This window comes from Pygocentrus nattereri, chromosome 13 (genome assembly GCF_015220715.1).
Source record: "Pygocentrus nattereri isolate fPygNat1 chromosome 13, fPygNat1.pri, whole genome shotgun sequence".
Classification (NCBI taxonomy): Eukaryota; Metazoa; Chordata; class Actinopteri; order Characiformes; family Serrasalmidae; genus Pygocentrus; species Pygocentrus nattereri.
The window spans coordinates 6,479,675-6,499,647 of record NC_051223.1 but is presented as its reverse complement, the minus strand read 5'-3'; the positions used below and the strand labels follow the sequence as shown (position 1 = coordinate 6,499,647).

At 41.3% G+C, this 19,973-nt stretch overlaps 1 protein-coding gene across 2 annotated transcripts in view; it reads left to right on the top strand.

Annotated features, from left to right (window-relative positions):
• Positions 1 to 19,973, top strand: part of grid1b (glutamate receptor, ionotropic, delta 1b) — a 447,318-nt gene that overhangs the window by 215,588 nt on the left and 211,757 nt on the right. For both annotated transcript variants that reach the window (XM_017710569.2, XM_017710568.2), the window contains exon 3: positions 1,180 to 1,464. In XM_017710569.2, the coding sequence (XP_017566058.1) occupies positions 1,180 to 1,464 (285 nt within the window). The remainder of the gene's footprint in view (positions 1 to 1,179; positions 1,465 to 19,973) is intronic.

Here is a 19,973-nt window from a genome sequence, read left to right as displayed (position 1 = left end):
GGGACTGTGTGTTTGGTAATATGGGACAACCGCATGTGGGACAGCATGTTGGGTAGTATGGGATAGCGTTTTTGGGAAGTACGGTTTGATATTACAGGATATTGTTTTAGCTATTATACAACAATGCATAGGGTTGGGTTGGTAGCATAGCAGTTGAAAGTATGAGATGATACGTTGAGTAATACAGGGCATCATGTTGGGTGTTACGAGATAGTATTTTGGGTAGCATCATCAGGGGTAGATGACAGTCTACAAGGCATTAGTGAACACTATATCGGGTAGTATGGGACATCATATTGGCTAATATGGGACAGTGTTAAGGTATAATGGGACAGCATGTTAAGCATTATAGGACAGCATGCTGGGCAATGTAGGACAGTGTGTGAAATATGATGGGACAGCATGTTGGATAGTATGGGACAGTGTGTTCCATAATATGGGACAGCATGTTATGCATTCTGGGACAGTATGTTCGGTTGTATGGGACAGTGTGTTGGATAATGTGGGACAGCATATTGGGTAATATGGGACACTGTGTTAGATATTATAAGACAGTGTGTTAGGTATTATGTGATAACATGTTAAGTATAATGCGACAGCATGATGGGAAATATAGTACAGTGTGTTATGTATAATGGGACAGTGTGTTGGTAATATCGGACAGTCTGTTGGGTAATCTGAGACAGCATATTAAGGAGTATGGGACAGTATGTTGTGAAATATTGGACAGTGTGTTGGGTTATATGGAATGGCATGTTGGGGGGAATGGGACACCAATAAGAGTCACTCGGTTCTCTGAACATTAAATTATCCAACCACTGTAAGTCAGAGCATTTGCTGAATTCATGTACTTTATAAAAATGTGCAGGATGCGTTGAAGACAACATTGCACAATAGAAACATCTGTCCATACAGGCACAGCTTTGACACAGATGCTATTTTTGTTTATTATGTAAGTTTTAACGAATGCACACAAATGTTCAACGTTCACATTCCACTGCCACGTTTAAGAGTCAGGATGTTTTCTACTGTCTTTGAAGATGCTTTCAATATCTTAATACTTGAGATTACTGTCAAGGACACACTTTAGCAGCCACTGATCTCACAAAGAGGAATGCTTGATGTTAATGCAGTGATGTTAAATCCAGTCTGAGTGGTTTTCTTTCTGTCTCTCTGCAGCCTGTGAGCTGATGACGCAAGGGATCCTGGCCCTTGTGACCTCCACTGGCTGCGCTTCGGCTAGCGCCCTGCAGTCTCTGACCGATGCCATGCACATCCCACACCTGTATGTGCAGCGCAATGGTGACGGCTCACCGCGCACCGCCTGCCAGTTCAACCCCAGCCCGGAGGGGGAGCGCTACACACTGGCCGCCCGCCCGCCTGTGCGCCTCAGTGATGTCATGCTCACGCTCGTCGCCGAGCTCCGCTGGCAGAAATTCATCGTTTTCTACGATAGTGATTATGGTGAGCAGAGCAAGAAAACTTCCGTTCCCTTTCTGCTATTTGGTTTAAGCTTCTAGAAAGCAAATGAAAAATGAAATATCACATAGGACAGACCTTATGGGATGCAGCGTTGGGTATTATGTTACAATGTGTTGGTTGTATGGGACAGTATGTTGCATAATACAGGACAGCGTGTTGGGTATTGTGGGACAACATGTTTGATAATGAGGGACAGCATGTTGACTGGTATGGAACAGTGTGTTGGGTAATATAGAACAGCATGTTGGCTATAATAGGACTGGGTGCTGGGCAATATATGACACCTTGTTGGAGATATTATGGGACACTGTGTTGGGTAATGTATCTAACAACTTGTTAGGATTATGAGAGAGTGTGCTGAGTAAAATAGGACAGCGTCGTATTGTGAGAGCATATTATTATGAGTATGTTCCATAGTTTGGGATAGATTGTTGGGTAGTATGGGCAATATGGTAGAGCACATTGGACATTATGGGACAGTCTTTTAGAATTGATGGGACAATATACTGGGTTTGAGTACAGAATGTTAGGCATTATGGAAAAACATGTTAGGAATTATAGGACAACATTTTAGGAAACATGGGGCAGTGTGTTGGGTAGGATGGGATATTATACAACAGTTAGTTCGGGCCACGCAAACTGATTGGTTGAGAGGCATTTTAACTGTGCTGTTTTTGCAGAACATCACAGGTTTTTCACAAACACTGGAGCTTGTTACTCTGTTGCTAAGCAACGACTTTGGCTGCTGTAGGAGACGCTGAAGCCATCTGAATCCCTTTCCTACTTACTTTTCCGCAAACAGAAAACGGGCACTTTTAAGATCACATTTGACCGGCAGCCGATTTGGTCAGACCACACTAAATTCCCAGACTGTCAGTTGGTCTGTGTGGAACTGGATTACGAACTCCCGGCTGTGCCACGAGTGGGCGGAGCTCGTTACTTTGACGTAGCAACAAGCTGCTTGTTAAAGAACTATAATTTGGCGGAAGGAACTGAACATTAAAGCATATTAAACACCGCGTTCACAACCCAGTTTATTAATTTCTTATTTTATTTATTCAACTGTTGTATTAAAGCAATAGAACATTCAAAGTTGTGTGTTAGCACAATTAACATCACGGTTGTGATGACCAATGGTGACCAAATCACAGTTTTGATGTTATTTCACGAGAAAACACTCCCTCTCATGTTCTATTGCTTAAATATGCATGTTGGGTAGTATAGGACAACATGTTTGGTGTTATGGGACAGCATGTTGGATAGTATGGGACATGTTTGGTATTATGGGACAGTGTGGATAGTATGGGACAACATGTTAGGTATTGTGGAACAGCGTGCTGAGTAGTAAAGGACAACATGTTTGGTATGGCATAGTGTGTTGGGTATTATGGGACTGCATATTGGGAAATGCAAAATGTTGAATACTACAGGAATGCGTGTTGGGTAATATGGGGAAGTGTATTGGGCACATTGGAAAAATCAGGAAACTGGAAAAAGCAATGAGGGGCCCATTTGTTACCAAGCTAATCACTGACGTTTTGATTAGCACATCCAGAATGATTCTTGCAGGAACAATCTCAGTGGTGTTGAAGCCTTCGGTGCAGGAGCGGCACACTTATCTCCAGTCCATTCTCCTGTTGAGCCCTGATTTGGACACTGTAGAGATCGATATTAAGAACCAGCGTTTTTAACTTCATAAATTGTTCATGAACTCAGCTAATGTGGAGAAACGCAGAGACCTGCTATGGTAGTGTAAAAACCGTATCAACACACAGAGCAGGGCTCTCCTTGGTGAGGTAGACTTTGTTTCCATTCCTTCCTTTTAGCGCAGCGCTTCTATTTGCTGACCACTTTAACAGAAACACCAACCAGATAGGTCCACAATATCAGTGTACAATTACAGACTGTAGTCCTGCTGTTGCACAGTTTATCAGCTGCCTTTAGCCCATTCATCACTGGTCAGTTTCTGACCACAGGGCCACGGATGTCCAGACATTAGGTGGATGGAGGTCCATTCTCAGCACAGCACTGCTACTGATTTGCTCGTGTGTGTGTTGCTGGTAGGAGCGTTATGTTTACACAGATAAAATGTCCAACCAAGAGTGGCTCTGTGGTTGGCAACTGACCATTGACGAAGGGCTAGAGGATAGCTATGCTTCAGCAGATGGGCTACAATCTCTGCCCACATCAAGGTGGCGCTACAAGACCAGGGCTTTTTATAAAGTGAGCCAAGGTAGATGTTTGAGTCACATCTCATTTTTTCTTAAGTAATCAGATTTGCATGTTTAGACAAGCCGCCAGCTGGTGAATATGATTAGAAACGAATTGAAACAAATAAAGAAATATTTGCTTGTCAGCCTGTCTTTACATATTCACGATATTCGAAGGGAAACGGTCGCAGCTTGTAGTGACGATCGGTGGGAAAGTCTTTGTTTTTGGGGGGGCGCTTCATACAAATTGGCAAGGCGGCCAATCAAGTGATTGAAATGTAGCACTGTGAGTGTTTTATGCCATGCCACGCCACGCCCACAGCCAAGTTTAAATTAGTGCTGGGAAGACTCAGTAATTCAGTGATTGAATGGATAGTTGAGCAGGAGCAGGGCTCGATGTGAGAGGGGATGCCAATGGATAAAAAAAAAGAAAGAAAAAAAGAAATATCATTCTCCTAATAAAACTGCCATTCATCCTTTCCTTCCTCTTTGGATGAATGTCTGTTATTGATATTTTAATTCGTTTAGATTTTGATATATACCGTCCAAGTTGCCTTGGGCCTTGGACAAATAAGGATTTCTTCAACCCTATCAAATTGTTCAGCGACTAACAATGGCCCCCTTAAAGAATTCCATTGATTTTTCAAAAACTCTACATAGGAAAACCATTGAACATTGTAAACAAAGCCGTTCAGAGTGGTTTGTGGGAAATGCTCCATTCTAGCGAAACGGAGGCAGAAAGGTTCACAGTGGTGGTACCAGGAACCAGACGTTGAAAGTGTTTAATGCCTCTAAAAGCAAAATCTTGGTGTCTGGCACCCGGAACTGGTGTTCTGAGAAAGTTTTGGCCTAAAACATATTTTAAAAAAGTGTTAAAATAATCAAATGTGAACTTTACTGCTATTTTATCAACATCAACATTCCATATCAAAACTCAGGTTCACTGGTTTGAGTTTGGATAATAAATATAATAAATACATTTGCTATATTTGTGTTGTAGACATGATGACCCCTGGTTCTATTCGCCACCACTGTAAAGAAATCTGACTCTCTGTAATGAATCATTTCATATCAAATCTCAGAATCACTGATTATATCTCGATTCCCCTTTCGCTCATTTAAATCTGCCCCAATGTGCATGTCAGAAAAAGCATCAGCATGTGGAACTGGAGCTCTGTGTGTGCTACCATGTTTCCTGTCACTGTATAAAAGAAGCTCCATGCTGCTTTTATTGTTGGGTGCACTGTGAACGTATGCACACATTCAGAATCCACATATATTGCGGAAATGTTTATTATTGGTTTGTTTCAACACGGCTGATGTGTGACATCCCTGTTTCTGTGCTTATTCTTGTTTAAAAAGGTCATTTGTGGCACAAACAAAATAAAAATCTGTAAATTATCAGTTTTCTTGCATACGAAATAAATACATCAACAGCACTGAGGTTACATTATAATGGAGAAGAGTAGATTAACTGATAGAAACACTGGGCCTACTGTTCACCAACTGTTCCTAAGAAGAAGTTCCAGTAACGCTTTCAATGAATATCATGTTTGTAAGCCTTTATAAACACATTTATAACATGTTATAATGTATTCATTGGGAATTACAAGCATGGTTATACATATTTATAAAAACGAATTACACTGAACTACGCTTTATAGCTATGCTTATTATACATTAAGAATTGTTAATATAGTGCATTATAAGTAGTGTTAATAACATGTTATACTGTTAGTGCCAAAAGTAAAGACAAATACAAAGTTTCTTTACACCCTTCACTCTGTAACATCACTACACTACAGTACAGTAATGATCATTTCTGCTGGCGTTCTATTGGATATGCAGTGTTAAGTCAGTATCGGGCTAACGGTGGTGCACATTAACAGTAGTGTACATTGACTTTCCCACACTGGGTAAAACACTGATGGCAGCACAAGTTTAAACTCTGACATTTGAAGCCTGTAATGAGCTTTATTGTATGTTTTTGTGTTTGTCAATCCTTCAGTAAATACTTCAAATTGAAGCCTCACTCCTCACACTGGAGGAGGCTTTAGCACAGTTTGCTTCACTTCACTTACAGCAGACAAATACAACTTATGAGCTTTTATAATTTGTCATGAACAGTATTTATAATGCATTATGTTAACAATTCATAATGTATAATAAGCATGGCTATAATGTGTAATGCATTTTTGTAAATATTTGTAGCCATGGTTATGATGTCTTATGAATGCATTATAACATGTTATGAATGTGTTTATAGATGCTTACCAATGTGACGAGTGTTACCGAAATTCCGACTTAAACTCACTTATGCAGTTTTCACGAATATTCTGAGACTCACCCATTTCTTATTTGGAATTTGTTCTTAGGTAAGAACAGAGTCTAAGCAGACTCAAAAGCACAAAGGAGCAAACAATTCTGCAGTTTAAGAAAAGATCATGAATCTGATTTAGACTTTTTTAAGAAAGTAGGAGGATATTGGTGAATAAGGCCTGTTCTGTTCCAGTTCCAGTCCTGTTGCTAACACTAGTGCTGCTATTATGGGTGTAGAATGGTCACTATGGCCAAAGTGAAAAAGGTACCAGTGCCTTGTCTTTTATAAACATGCCTTGTCGCCTCCTACAGCAGTGATCTGTAGAGCAAGATTTTCTAGCCTTTAGACTAGGAACACCCCTTTCTGGTGATCTTGAAGGTGGGAAAGACTGAAAAACAACAAAACTAAAAACAAAACTTTCAAAAGCAACTGTTTTTTTTGGGGGGGTGGGGGGTTGGGGGGTGGTACTTGAAGCTAGGCTGTTTTTCCTTCCCTACTTGATAGATAGCTATTGTTAGGAGGCCAAATATGATGTCTTTCTTCATTAGTTTCTATATAAATAGCAGTCAGATATACTTCCATAATGCATGCTGGGTATTGTAGTGAGATAATGTTTTTTTGTAAATTGTAACTTTTGTAAATTGATGAGTCTGAAGGATGCAGCGTTACTATTACTATTACTGTTAATATTACGGGCGGCACAGCGTTTGCTGTCACCTCACAGCAAAAAAGGCCTGGGTTCGATTCCCCGGCCGGGTAACCAGGATTCTTTCTGTGTGGAGTTTGCATGATCTCCCCGTGTCTACGTGGGTTTGCTCCAGGTTCTCCAGCTTCCCCCCACAGTCCAAAGACATGCTACATTGCCCCTAGGTGTGCATGTGTGTGTAGGTTTGTCTGTGTTTGCCCTGCAATGGACTGGCGACCCGTCCAGGGTTTTTCCTGCCTTCTGCCCAATGACCGCTGGGCTGGGCTACAGCACCCTGAGGGAGAAGAAAATGTGTGTGTGTGTGTGTGTGTGTGTGTGTGTTATTATTCCCTAGCAATAAATGCTAGTTTTGGGCTGGAATAGACCTTTAAATTCATGCCTATTACATTTTCATAGGCTATTGTAATGGATTGTTTTGCTTAAGGCAATAAAATGCTAGAGACGTAACATTTTAAGGGAAATCATTACATTTCAAGCTCAATGTCAGTAGTATTGGTGATATTGGTATTCGTTTTCATAAGGATGGAAGCTAGCTACGTTAGATAGCTACACATTTTTAAACGGATCCAGGAAAAACAACACGAATGCTTTGATTTGTAGACACTGGGGTCTTCATAAGCCATATTCAGTCAGTTGCAGTTCATAAACCAAATTAGATATATACTGACCAACGTTTTCTATAGCTACACCATTGTTTCTCCACTTTATCAGCTCCACAAACCATAGAGCACTTGTAGTTGTACAGTTACAGACTGTAGTCCATCTCTTTCTCTGATACTTTGTTACCCTGTTCATTAATGGTCAGGACCCCCACAGATATAATTTGGGTGGTGGATCATTCTCAGCACTGCAGTAACATTGAAGTGGTGGTGGTGTGTTAGTGTGTGTTGTGCTGATATGAGTGGATCAGAGAACTTTACAGCAGTGCTGCTGAAGTTTTTAAACCACTCACTGTCCACTCTGTTAGACACTCCTACCTTGTCAGTCCACCTTGTAGGTGTAAAGTCAGAGGCGATAGCTCAGCTGCTGCTGCACAGTTTGTGTTGGTCATCCTCTCGTCCTTCATCAGTGGCCCCAGGACGCTGCTCACAGGACACTGCTGGCCGGGTTCCCAGTCCAGCAGCAACACTGAGGTGTTTAAAATTCCAGCAGCACTGTTGAGTCTGATCCACTTGTACCAGCGCACCACACACAACACAACACACCAGCACCACGTCAGTGTCACTGCGGTGCTGAGAATGATCCATACCTGCTTTGTGGTGGTCCTGTGACTACAGATGGACTACAGTCTGTAATTGTAGAACTACAAAGTGCACCTCTACGGAGCTGATAAAGTGGACAGTGAGTGTAGATATAAGGGAGGAAACTGAATGAAGTGGCCGGTCAGTGTGTGTAAAAAGGCTTCTGTGTTAATAAACAATGGCTACAGTTCATAAGCAAACCCTGAGGCGAAGTCATTTTAGTTTGGTTCGATACAACAAGCCCCACACTGTGGATCTTGGCTGCTGCATTAAAAGTGTTTTTCCAGGATAAATATGCAGCTATGCTGGTGGCTTCCTCAATGCAGTGGTCAGCAGGTTACCATCATTGTGTTGCGGTGGTTGTTGCAGCGTGCTCACACCGTGAGGTGGGGTTTTTTTTTCGTTCCAGAGAGCTAGATTTAATGGGCTTACATTTTTCTTGTTTTTCCCTTTCAGCGGGTAAAGTTGGCAGTTTGTCCATCGCGCCCGGCTCAATGGCGAACCCCCTCACTGCCTGCAGTGTCCTCTAATGAGTTTCCACATAGCATATTAGCGGTCCTGGCTCTTCTCGTCCCGGCTAAATGCACTCCTTCCGCTGTGGATGCTGATTTTGAACATTTCCATTATGGATTTTTACAAAACGCATTAAACCCGGAGCCATACGGAATGGCTGTGCGTGTCCCTTCCAGCCAAACGCAGAGCGTTACCCTGCAAGTGTTGTTTGCTTTTCCTGTGATTCAGCTTTAATGCATCTCTGGTATGTTTATGGGTCCTGAGTAAAACAGTCCACTTTCAGTTCAGTACAGTCATAGAAAGTCCTCCCCCCACCTTGTTGGTGGACAGTTGAAGAATTGTTCTCCAAGCCGAGCTTAGTTCCAACCATAATTGGCCACACCTGCTCCTGCTAATCAACCTCTTCCCAAGTCCCCCATTGGCCGTATCAGATGCGTTACAGTTCATTAAGGGGCAGCACAGCTTATTGGATTCGGTTTGGAACAAAGAGGAATCTACCTTGCCAGGACCAAGGCTGGAGACCACTGAGTTAGTCTGTAGCTCATCTGTAGATGCATATTTTGAGCTAACTGTCTTCTAGCCCTTCCTTAATGATCAGTTTCTAACCACAGAGGCACACAAATGTCAAAACCTGGACGGGAATGAAAACAACACCACTATGATAATGCTAACTGTAATATTGCTAGTACACCAATGGCATTCTAGCACTATGTTAGTACTGAGCTAACATTTTTGGGCCATTCTAGTGACATTATTAATGGGGCAGTTGTGAGCTGGAGGTTAGGGAACCAGCCCTGTGACTGGAAGGTCGCTGGTTCGATCCCCTCAGCTGACAGTCCATGACTACCCTTTATTAGGTACATTGCTAGTAAAAGGTTGGACCCCCTTTTGCCTTCAGAACTGCCTTAATTCTCAATGGCACACCTTCAACAAGGTGTTGGAAACGTTCCTCAGAGGTTTTGGTTGGTTATTTGAGTTACTGTTGCCTTTCTATCATCTGGAACCAGTCTGCCCATTCTCCTCTGACCTCTCACATCAACAAGGCATTTTCGTCCACACAACTGACCGCTCACTGGATATTTCCTCTTTTTCGGACCGTTCTCTGTAAACCCTAGAGATGGTTGTGTGTGAAAATACCAGTAGATCAGCAGTTTCTGAAATACTCAGACCAGCCTGTCTGGCACCAACAACCACGCCACGTTCAAAGACACTGAATTCCCCTTTCTTCCCCGTTCTGATGCTCGGTCTGCACTTCAGCAAGTTGGCTTGACCACCTCTACATGCCTAAATGCAGTGAGGTTGGCTGTGGTTGGCTGATTAGCTTGTGTTAACAAGCAACTGAGTACCTAATAAAGTGGCCAGTGATTGTAGAAGTGTTAATACAAGCATGATGATTCTATAAAATAATAATCAAATCTAGAAGCTCCTGGGGGGTCCCTATCAGTGTATCTGTTGAGCTGAGAGTGGTCCACCACTCAAAGAATATATGGTCAAAGGCAGACCAGTGAAGAAAGGGATGGACTAAACTACTAAACGAGGTGTTAAAAAGAATTTAACATTAGCCAAAGATTGATGTGGATTACTGCACATTAAAATGTCTACATCTTCATTTTCATAGTTACATCAGCCCCTAATTACTGATATTTGTTGACTTTATTGTTTGTATGCTAAACTGTTTCATTGTAATCATCTAGTAAGCAGTCTCTCCTGATTATTGAAGCTGATTAGCATTATGAATGTCTCTGATTTTCTTTGGATAATGTCAGTTCGACGGCTCGGGGAAGAGCTAAATTCATATTTATAATTTGAATGCTTTTACGTCATTAGCATATTGATTTCTTAAATGCCAATTAACCTGTGAAAATCAACATACAGCCACGAAGTGTTTAAGCAGCAGATTTTTCCATTTCGGGTAAGACTTATTTCACTTTAGTGTTTTTTTTGCTATTTTTATACCTTTCCTCCTACTATTTTTAAAGATTTGAAGGATTAGTACACGGAAAAATCAAAGGTATACAGTTTTCCACTTACCCTTAGATGTAGTTGATCAGCCAAAATATTTTTGGTGTCTAAGCTTTGTTTCCTTAGTTTTGCACTGGAGTTACGAGGCTAATGGAGCTAACAATCACTAGAAGTCAATAGTCACCTAAATATTCTCTGTAAATACATCCCCAAAACTTCTCTCAACCTGACCTGCTGTAACCACGTCCAGGTCTTTATTAAGCATGGCCAGACCTGTCCTGGTCTTTTAGAGCACAGTATGACTTGCTGTAAATGATAAAAAATGAAATTTCACCAGCCATTTTAGAAAACTCGTGAATTCCTCATCCCCGACAGGATCCAACTCCCTATTGTGTGCATGCATGCATGCATATGGATGCCATAGGTTACACCCACAATTTTTGTTGTTCCGATATACACTGATTCCCACTCATTGTCCATTTTATCAGCTCCCCTTACTGTATAGGAGCAATTTGTTGTTCTACAGTTACAGACTGGAGTCCATCTGTTTCTCTGATACTTTGTTACCTCCTTTTACCCTGCTCTTCAGTGGTCAGGACCCACATGGACCCTCACAGAGCAGGTACTATTCTGGTGGTGGATCATTCTCAGCACTGCAGTAACACTGACACGATGGTGGTGTGTTAGTATGTGTTGTGCTGGTCTGAGTGGATCAGACACAGCAGTGCTGCTGGAGTTTTTAAACCCCTCAGTGTCACTGCTGAACTGAGAACAGTCCACCAGCCAAAAACATCCAGCCAACAGCGTCCTGTGACCACTGATGAAGGACTAGAGGGTGACCAACACAAACTGTGCATCAGATGAGCTGTCGTCTCTGACTTTACACCTACAAGGTGGAATGACAAGGTAGGAGTGTCTAATAGAGTGGACAGTGAGTGTTAAAAACTCTGGCAGCACTGCTGTGTCTGATCCACTCATACCAGCACAACACACACTAACACACCACCACCACATCAGTGTTACTGCAGTGCTGAGAATGATCCACCACCAGAATAGTACCTGCTCTGTGAGGGTCCATGGGGGTCCTGACCACTGAAGAAAAGGGTAAAAGGGGGCTAACAAAGTATCAGAGAAACAGATGGACTACAGTCTGTAACTGTAGAACTACAAAGTGCAGCTATAGAGTAAGTGGAGCTGATAAAATGGACAATATTCCTTGTATAAATGGTCATAAATGACCAAGATATATGTTCATATATCTAGAGATAATAATAAAGACCTGGATGTGGTTTGAGCAGGTTAAGGGAGGTTTTAAGGATGTATTCATGCTAAAGATTTGGGTGACTATTGATTTCTAGTGTTTGTTAGCTACATTAGCCACATAGCTAAAATAAAGGAGCAAAATTTGGAAACCTACCATGTCTTGGTTGAATAACAACATCTGGCATAAGAGGACTATTTGATGTTTTTTGCCGAAGTGTTCCTTTCATCCAGCAGGTTTTGTGAATTGAGAGCTGTGGACGTATCAAAAATAGGACTTCTTTTCTTTTACCTCTTTGTGAGTCTGAAAAGAAGTGCATTTTATGTTCTGTAACCAAATTGCAGCAGCTTGTTTCACACCTGCGAACAGGTCTAAGCGATTCTCTGCAGGAGAGAGAGCGCGGCTTCTCCCAGTGGAGTCATAGCAAAGTCTATTTTGTCCTGGCTCTCTGCTAATGGACAGCACACATGGCTTGATTGGGTGGGACACACAATCGGGGCACTTCGTATGCACTTTCCATTTGATTCCAACCCCTAACTGGCCTTGTTAGTCCACTATACGGGTGTGCAAATACAAACTGGAGCACTTTTTTTGCTGTACGCAGTTTGTTAGCTGCCCTCTGTGCTGTCCATCATTGCTCAGTTCTTAGACAAGAAAAACATGGTTTTAATTTAATTATTGATCTTTCATCATTTCTGATGATCAAAAAAAAAAACATGTCAGACCGATACTTTATTATTAAGAATCAGAATGAATCAATTATAATGTGAAAATCACAGAGAAACAGAAAGATCAGTGTGATGATGAAAATCATGTAAATGACGTACACTGTAGTGACACCTTGTGGAGAAACCTCAGACTGCTACAAGTGCACGAGTGAGTGAATGAGTCATCCATACTTTTAAATAGTTACTTATATCTTCATACATGTTAGTTACTTATATCTTCATACATGTTTTTCGTTGTTGAAGTTGAGGTGTTCTGGAATTCGCATATAGATGCTATAGTTGATATTAATCTGTATTATTAAAGTTTCAAAGTGTCAGCTCATCGGAACCATCAAGACACTTTGCCGAATGCTTTTCCTAAGACGTTTTCTCAGGTGGTATGTCACATGCTGTGAAACCTCCAGCATAAGGGAATGGGCTTATTAATGACTCGTTAATGTCTCATACTAATGATTTCTTTAATAGCAAAAGACAATAAATCATTACTTGTACATATCATATTTACTGATTTCATTCATTGATATAACTTAAGTGCTCTGGGACGAACATCGTTCTCAGGCCTCATGGTGCACCACACACCAGCAGCACATCACGTAGGACAACATAGTGGACAGATGTATGCGATATTGTGAAACGAGCACCAAAAGTACAGTATAAATAAGAAATATAGACTTGAAATACACCAAACAATACATATACATGGCAATGAATATTAAACAGAGCAACAAAACTATGTATATGAATGGGCATCATATAAATATGAATGGCCATCAAAAAAGCTTGATGTCTCATAGCAGCATTCAAATAATTGAAGAATTGACACTGCATGCATGTAGTCATAGTAAAAGGATGTGCTGTCCATCCATTGTGGATGTTGGAAAGTATCTAGATTAGTCAAGCTGGAAATTGGGGGGCATCTATGCGTTCAGTTCTTGTTCTCGTTCCCAACATCGTTTTGAAGCTTCGTTATCGGGTCACTTTAATCATCGCCAATATTCTGTTCCGTTACCATCCTTCAGTTGTAGGTTTGAATGCTTTTGATGGTTAGAGTTTCTCTTGATGTAACGGGTTTGGGTTAGCATCAACACGCAGCGTGGAAAGACGGCAATATGTGGGCACACAGCGCAGGACATTTTAATAGGCAGTGCTGGTCTCCAGCAAGTGAAAAAACTGGCAGAGGACGAGGAGAAAAGGGACATTTATTCAAATTAAGGCTTTTGTAGGAGTTTATTGGGAGCAGATGTGGCCTGGGTCTGGCTGTCCAGTTGCGGCCTCTGCTCCGACTCACTCTGACAGCTGAATGATTATGATTAAGGAGAGACCTTGGATTACTCCACGGCTTCCCATCTCAAGCCTTCACCCTCTTTTTCAGTTTGCCCTCTCTTCCCTCCCTCTCTCTCTCTCTCTCTCTCTCTCTCTCTCTCATGTTCCTGTTCACCCACCCGTTCATAGTCAGAGTTATCATTTTCTTCCGCACACGAAGCAACCCACACATGCCATCATTCCATCGGCGTTTCTTTAGCTTCCTCTCTCGGTTCCTCCAGAAAGTGGGTTCCGCTCTATGGACCACATGCAATATCTCCCTCTACCCATGGGGCCCGAACCATGCATTGTGCTCTTAGCAATACTGAAATGTAAAGCTGCTCTATGCATCATCACCTCTAGATATGTGAAAACTAAAGAAAACATCCACAGCGCTGAGATCTGACCTGTGCTGCCCACTGCTATGAAAAGTTGCCATATAGTTTTCATAAAGTATCTGTGTTATTACTAATTCTTGTTACCGGTACTGCTGCTTCCATGCGGAGAAGGAGAAAGTCCATGCCTCCAGCACAGCCCACAAAAAAGTCGATATTGTACTTTATTTATAATATGCATAACCACACATTTAGAATATGCACAACCACAAACCATGCAGGCAAGCCATCTTCAGTGCTGCTTGTGTGAAAAAGGCAATGCACTTGCCATTTGTGCCCCTAGACAGGTCTTTGTGAAACTGACGATGCCAAATTTGCCATTTGGCTCCAGACACACTCTTCCTCTAGTGGTGTTCTCTCTGTATTACAAATAGATTGAGCACTGCAAACAGCATTGATCTTGATGTTCAGTTCCTCTGTGTGCCCAGGTCCACTCAGGACAATAAGACAACACCTGGGCAAAGTGGGAAGAAGTTTGTAATATTTTCCTAATAATTTTTTCCAAAAGATACTGTCCCATATCAGCCTTCCAGCTCCCCACTGAGTGTCGTCAAGCGTGACGGTGACAGGAAAAGTCCCTAAGAGCTTTTTAAAAGAAACACAAAAAAAAAGATCCAACCCATTAAGGAAAAAAACTTGCTAAGAACTTTCATAAGAAGTACTGAGAGGAACCTAAAAATCACTTCAAGACCGTGAAGAAGACCCACTGTGAGGAACTAAGACTCAAAAACAGAAACTCCTAAAGAATACCAGGAAGAACCACTAAGAGGAATCAAGATCCCATAGGAAAATCTAACTAAGAGCATGAAGAAGAGTGGATCCAAGACTCGACAGGAAAACTCTGCAAGAGCAGGGGGAAGACTCCACTGGAAAACTATCCTGAGAGCATTAGGAAAAGCCATTTAAAGGAATCAAGACTCCACAGTAAAAAAAACTCCCTAATAGCATTAGGAAAAGCCACTAAGAGGAATCAAGACTCTACAGGAAAACCTCCCTAAGACCATTAGAAAGAACCACTAAGAGGGATCAAGATTCCACAGGAAAAATTCCCCAAGAGCAGAGGAAAGAACCACTAAGAGGGATCAAGATTCCACTGGAAAAATTCCCCAAGAGCATTAGAAAGAACCACTAAGAGGAATCAAGATTCCACTGGAAAAATTCCCCAAGAGCATTAGAAAGAACCATTAAGAGGAATCAAGATTCCACTGGAAATAGTCCCAAAGGCATGAAGAGGCATCACTGTGGGGAACCATGACTCAAAAAGAGAAACTCCCTAAAACTACTGAGAGGAATCAAGACTCAATTGAGGAACACAGCTTCCTTCAATAGTGCAATTTGGATACAAGCAGGACAAGAGTAATTAAACAGAGGCCCTGGGATCATGCAGAGGAAATATCCATGGGATACTTTATTGAACAATCGTCTAGCGAGTCTGCAAAGATCCACAGTATCTTCTGATGATGTGGGACACATATATGTAGAACACAATGTGGAAGAATGTCAGGACGAGTATATGGCAGGATTACAACCCCCAAAAACAAGCTTGGAGTTCATGCAAGAGTCATTATGCTCATTATAAATGACAATTTGAGAGGGTAAACAGACACTATTAAGTAAAATCTTCATGGGCATCCAGGTGAGGCTTTTCACTAAAACAGGAATGGCACATTGCAAGTGGTTCCAAAGTGGAAAACCAGGCCAGGTACATGCAGTCTTGCTCCCTACAGTTGTGCTCCACATGCCCCATACTTTTTGTTTACTTTGGCATATCCTGTCATCCTATAGTTGCCTGTGGTTGGAATCATGTTAGATTCTTGAGTTGCTTTTAGCTCTAACTGCCTTAAAAGTCTTGGGCACAAAAACAAAGCACTGCCTACTGTAGTAGTTCTCAATGCCCACTGGCCTGATATTAATGCCAGCTGTGGACAAATAAGCAAAGCACACTCCATGGGGCGTATTTCACTTGGAAGGGGTAAGCCTCCGTCCAAAATATGTACTGGCTGTATGGTTCTGATGCCACCCAACTCTGAGTTATGATATTAAGATGCTCTCCCAATTGAGAAAGCTTTGTGTGATCTGATACTCTCCTCAATGAAACCCATGCTGCTGAGTAATAAATCTCAAACCAAGATTAAATGCTGTGACTTATATTGTGTCTGAGTTGGGGAGAGAATGATTAAATACATCTTAGCAGCAGTTTAAAGACTATTTTGTTAACTTGACTCAATAACTTTTATTTCTGATTCAAACTTCAGCAAAATGTTCAATGTATATTGATGAGTTTAGTGACTGTGGGCCACTGTAGACCCCAGGGGCTTTTTTCAGATAGTGATTTAAATTTTGGATTTATGCCCTGATATAAATTAAGTGAGGGGAATATTGAAAAATCAGCATACAGACTGGATTGCATGACTTTTAAAACTAGGCTCTGTATTAAAACCCTGTTTCCATAAAAGTTGCGATGCTGTGCAAAATGTAAATAGCCCATTTAACCCCTGTATTTCATTGGGAATAGTACAAAGGTGGCAAATCAAATTTTGAAACTGAGAATTTTATTGTTTTCTGAAAAATATTGGCTCATTTTCAAATTTGATGCCAGCAACACATTCCAAAAAAGTTGGGATGCGGGCAACAAAAAACTGGTAAAGTTGTGTAATGCTAAAAAAAAAACCACCTGGTGGTTGATTGGCAAAAGGTCAGTAGCATGATTGGGTATAAAAAAGCATCCCAAAGAGGCTGAGACTTTCAGAAGTAGAGATTGTTTGCATGATCAAATATTGCAACAATTCGAAAATAACTTTTCTTAACATAAAGTAACAAAGACCTTTTGCTTTTCATCATCTACAGTACATAATATTCAAAGAATCTGGAAAAATCTCTCTATGCAAGGGACAAGGCCAAAAAAACAGTATTTGCTGGCCATGATCTTGATGACTTCAGGCGGCACTGCATTAAAAACAGACATGATTCTGTAGTGGAAATCACTGAATGGGCTCAGAAACACTTCTGAAAACCACTGCCTGTGAAAACAGGTCGTAGCTGCATCCTCAAATGCAAATTAAAACTCTAAAATGCAAAGAAGGAACCAAATATAAACAGGATCCAGAAACGCTGCCACTTTCTCTGGGCCTGAGCTCATTTAAGATAGACATAGGAGGGTGAAACGTGTCCTGTGGTCTAACAAATCCAAATTTTAACTTCTATATGGAAATCATAGACACTTTATTCCTTCACACTAAAGGCCACTCAGCTTGTTATCAGTGCACGGTTCAAAAGCCAGTATTCATGATGACATGGGGATGCAGTAGTGCACATGGCATGGGTGAGTGGCACATATGTGAAGGTATCATTAATGCTGAATGATATATACATGTTTTGGCAACATATGCTGCCATCCAGATGACGTCTTTTTCAGACGTCTTTTTTTGTTTGTTTTTGCTTATTTCAGCAAGACAATGCTTATAGAGATCAAATTTCTCAGTTTCAACATTTGATATGTTGTCTTTGCAATATATGCATATCCCAACTTTTTTTGGAGTTGGGGTTGTAAATATTTTACGACAGTGGCCACAAAGCTGTCCGCTTAACCCAATTATGCACCTCTGCCGACTCCCAGAGAGCACCACGACAGTCCCCATTTTGCATCTGTGTTTGCTCAGAGCTGGGAATGGACAATGCAGATGTGTGAAATTGAGACATTGATGCAAATGATTGCTAAGAGTTCTGGCCTCGTACTTCTACTTGCTCCCCTTATTCACATGAACCTGGCTGTATGTGTGCTTTGCACCCACATAGATTTACCACATTTCTTCTCTACAGGAGAGAGGCAGCCCGTCTAATTTGGGAGGGCTGGGGGTAATTTTCTTTTCGAGCAGCTTTCAGTAATTCTGATCTAATTACGTGGCAATGAATGCTGTGCTCCTGCTTGCCGCCATGTTAGACGACACCCCTCAGTCCTCTGTCATGTTACTTCTTAATAGGAATTTTGACTTGTTTTTTTTTTATTTGCTTCACAGCTCATGCATATTTTAAGGCAATTATGATAGACAAAACACTCGTTTCTTGCTCATTCACGTAAGACGACTCTCGTCCCGAATGCTTCACGATCCTTTCATAACGGAGGAGTGGAAAGATGCTTAATTCATGTGATTTAGCTAAGTTAAGCTAATGGCATGTCTTTTTTTGCCTGTAGATGAAAAATCCATTGAAACACAGCTTGAAGTAAGTGATGGAATCCTTTCTGCTCTGTAATTCCGTGTACATTTGACTCTTCAAAGTCGCTGTTAGTAGGTGCAGATGCTAGGATCACAGTAGAAGGTTCCGAAAATACATACAGTACTGTGCAAAAGTCAGAGACCGCCCCTGATCATTTAATTTCCAGTGGCTTGTTTTTCAAAAGACCAAAAACACAGTTAACAGAAAGCACCTCAACAACGAAATATGCCCATTTCTTTCCATACTTACTGCGTCCACTCTCTGCCTTTATTGCAGCTTCCATTCTTTTCAGGAGACTCACTTTCAGTTCCTCAAAGAATCTGCAGACACACTTCCAAAGCTCAGTCTTAGGAGTTGATTTAGCATTTTCTGGTTCTTACTATCCAAGTAATCCTGAATTTCGCCTTTATCAGTCCATAAAACCCTCATGTTCCTGTCTTCTTCTCTTTTGTCCATCTCCTTTTCTCAGTGAGGTTCTTCTTGAACAGCTCCGCATCCTTTCAGACCCATAGCGCTGAGTCATCTTCTCACAGTGGAAGGATGGACAGAAACACCTGTGGATGTTTTCAGATCTGAATCGGCTTGACTTTCTCCTCTCTCTCAAAGTGCTGTTTATCTGATGGGGGCAGTTTTGGTGTCTACCAGGTCTTCCAGGTGGTAGTTAGGAGCCCCATTTTCTCGGAAACTCTGGTTTTGACATTTGATATTCAATGCAAGTGAATTATTGTATATCTAATATCTTCAGAAATATCTATACAGATTCTGTCAATATATTTAAAAAAGGATTACACGTATTTTAAGACAGTTTCACTGGAAAGAATAACTGAACAGGTGGTCTCCAATTTTTGCATAGTAATGTAGATAAAGGTACAATGAAATATCTTCTAGTTCCCACGCTAAAGACTATGTAAAGACATCACAGAAGATGTGACTGAGTAGAATTCAGTAGCAGATCCCTTTGAATACGGAATGCTCTTACGATTCACGGTGGCGGTGTGTTGTTACTAATTAAGCATTCAATGCACTAGTGAGTTATATTGTGTGGACACCTGCAGCTCCAATATTTGGCCTGGTTATAGTACTTCTGTGTGCTGGTCTCAGCCTGCTTCTTTGATGTTTTCTCTCATTATGCTGCCTAATTGGCCGGCGGTGTGTGTGTGTGTGTCTGTGTGTATGTGTGCATGCGTGTGCATGTGAGTGCATGCTTGGAGGAAAACAGGGGGAGCAGAGGGCTGTGTGTTAATGAGGGCAGTATTACTAAAGAAACTGTCTCATAAAGTGTAAATACTGCACAGAAGACAAAGACTATAAATATGCATTACATGCATATATAAAGTGTTATAAACACCCATCTGCCCTGCACCATAAATAGGATACATGGTGTGAAAAGGCCGATTCAAATTCATTCAAATCTATATTGTTGAAACACAGCAACCCCTGGCTTCCTGTAACTGGCCACTTTATTAGAAACACCTACCTTCCACTGGCTGGCCACTATATTAGAAACACTTACCCTTCATTAACTGGCCACTTTATTAGAAACACCTACCTTCCACTCACTGGCGACTTTATTAGAAACACTTACCCTTCATTAACTGGCCACTTTATTAGAAACACCTACCTTCCATTAACTGGCCA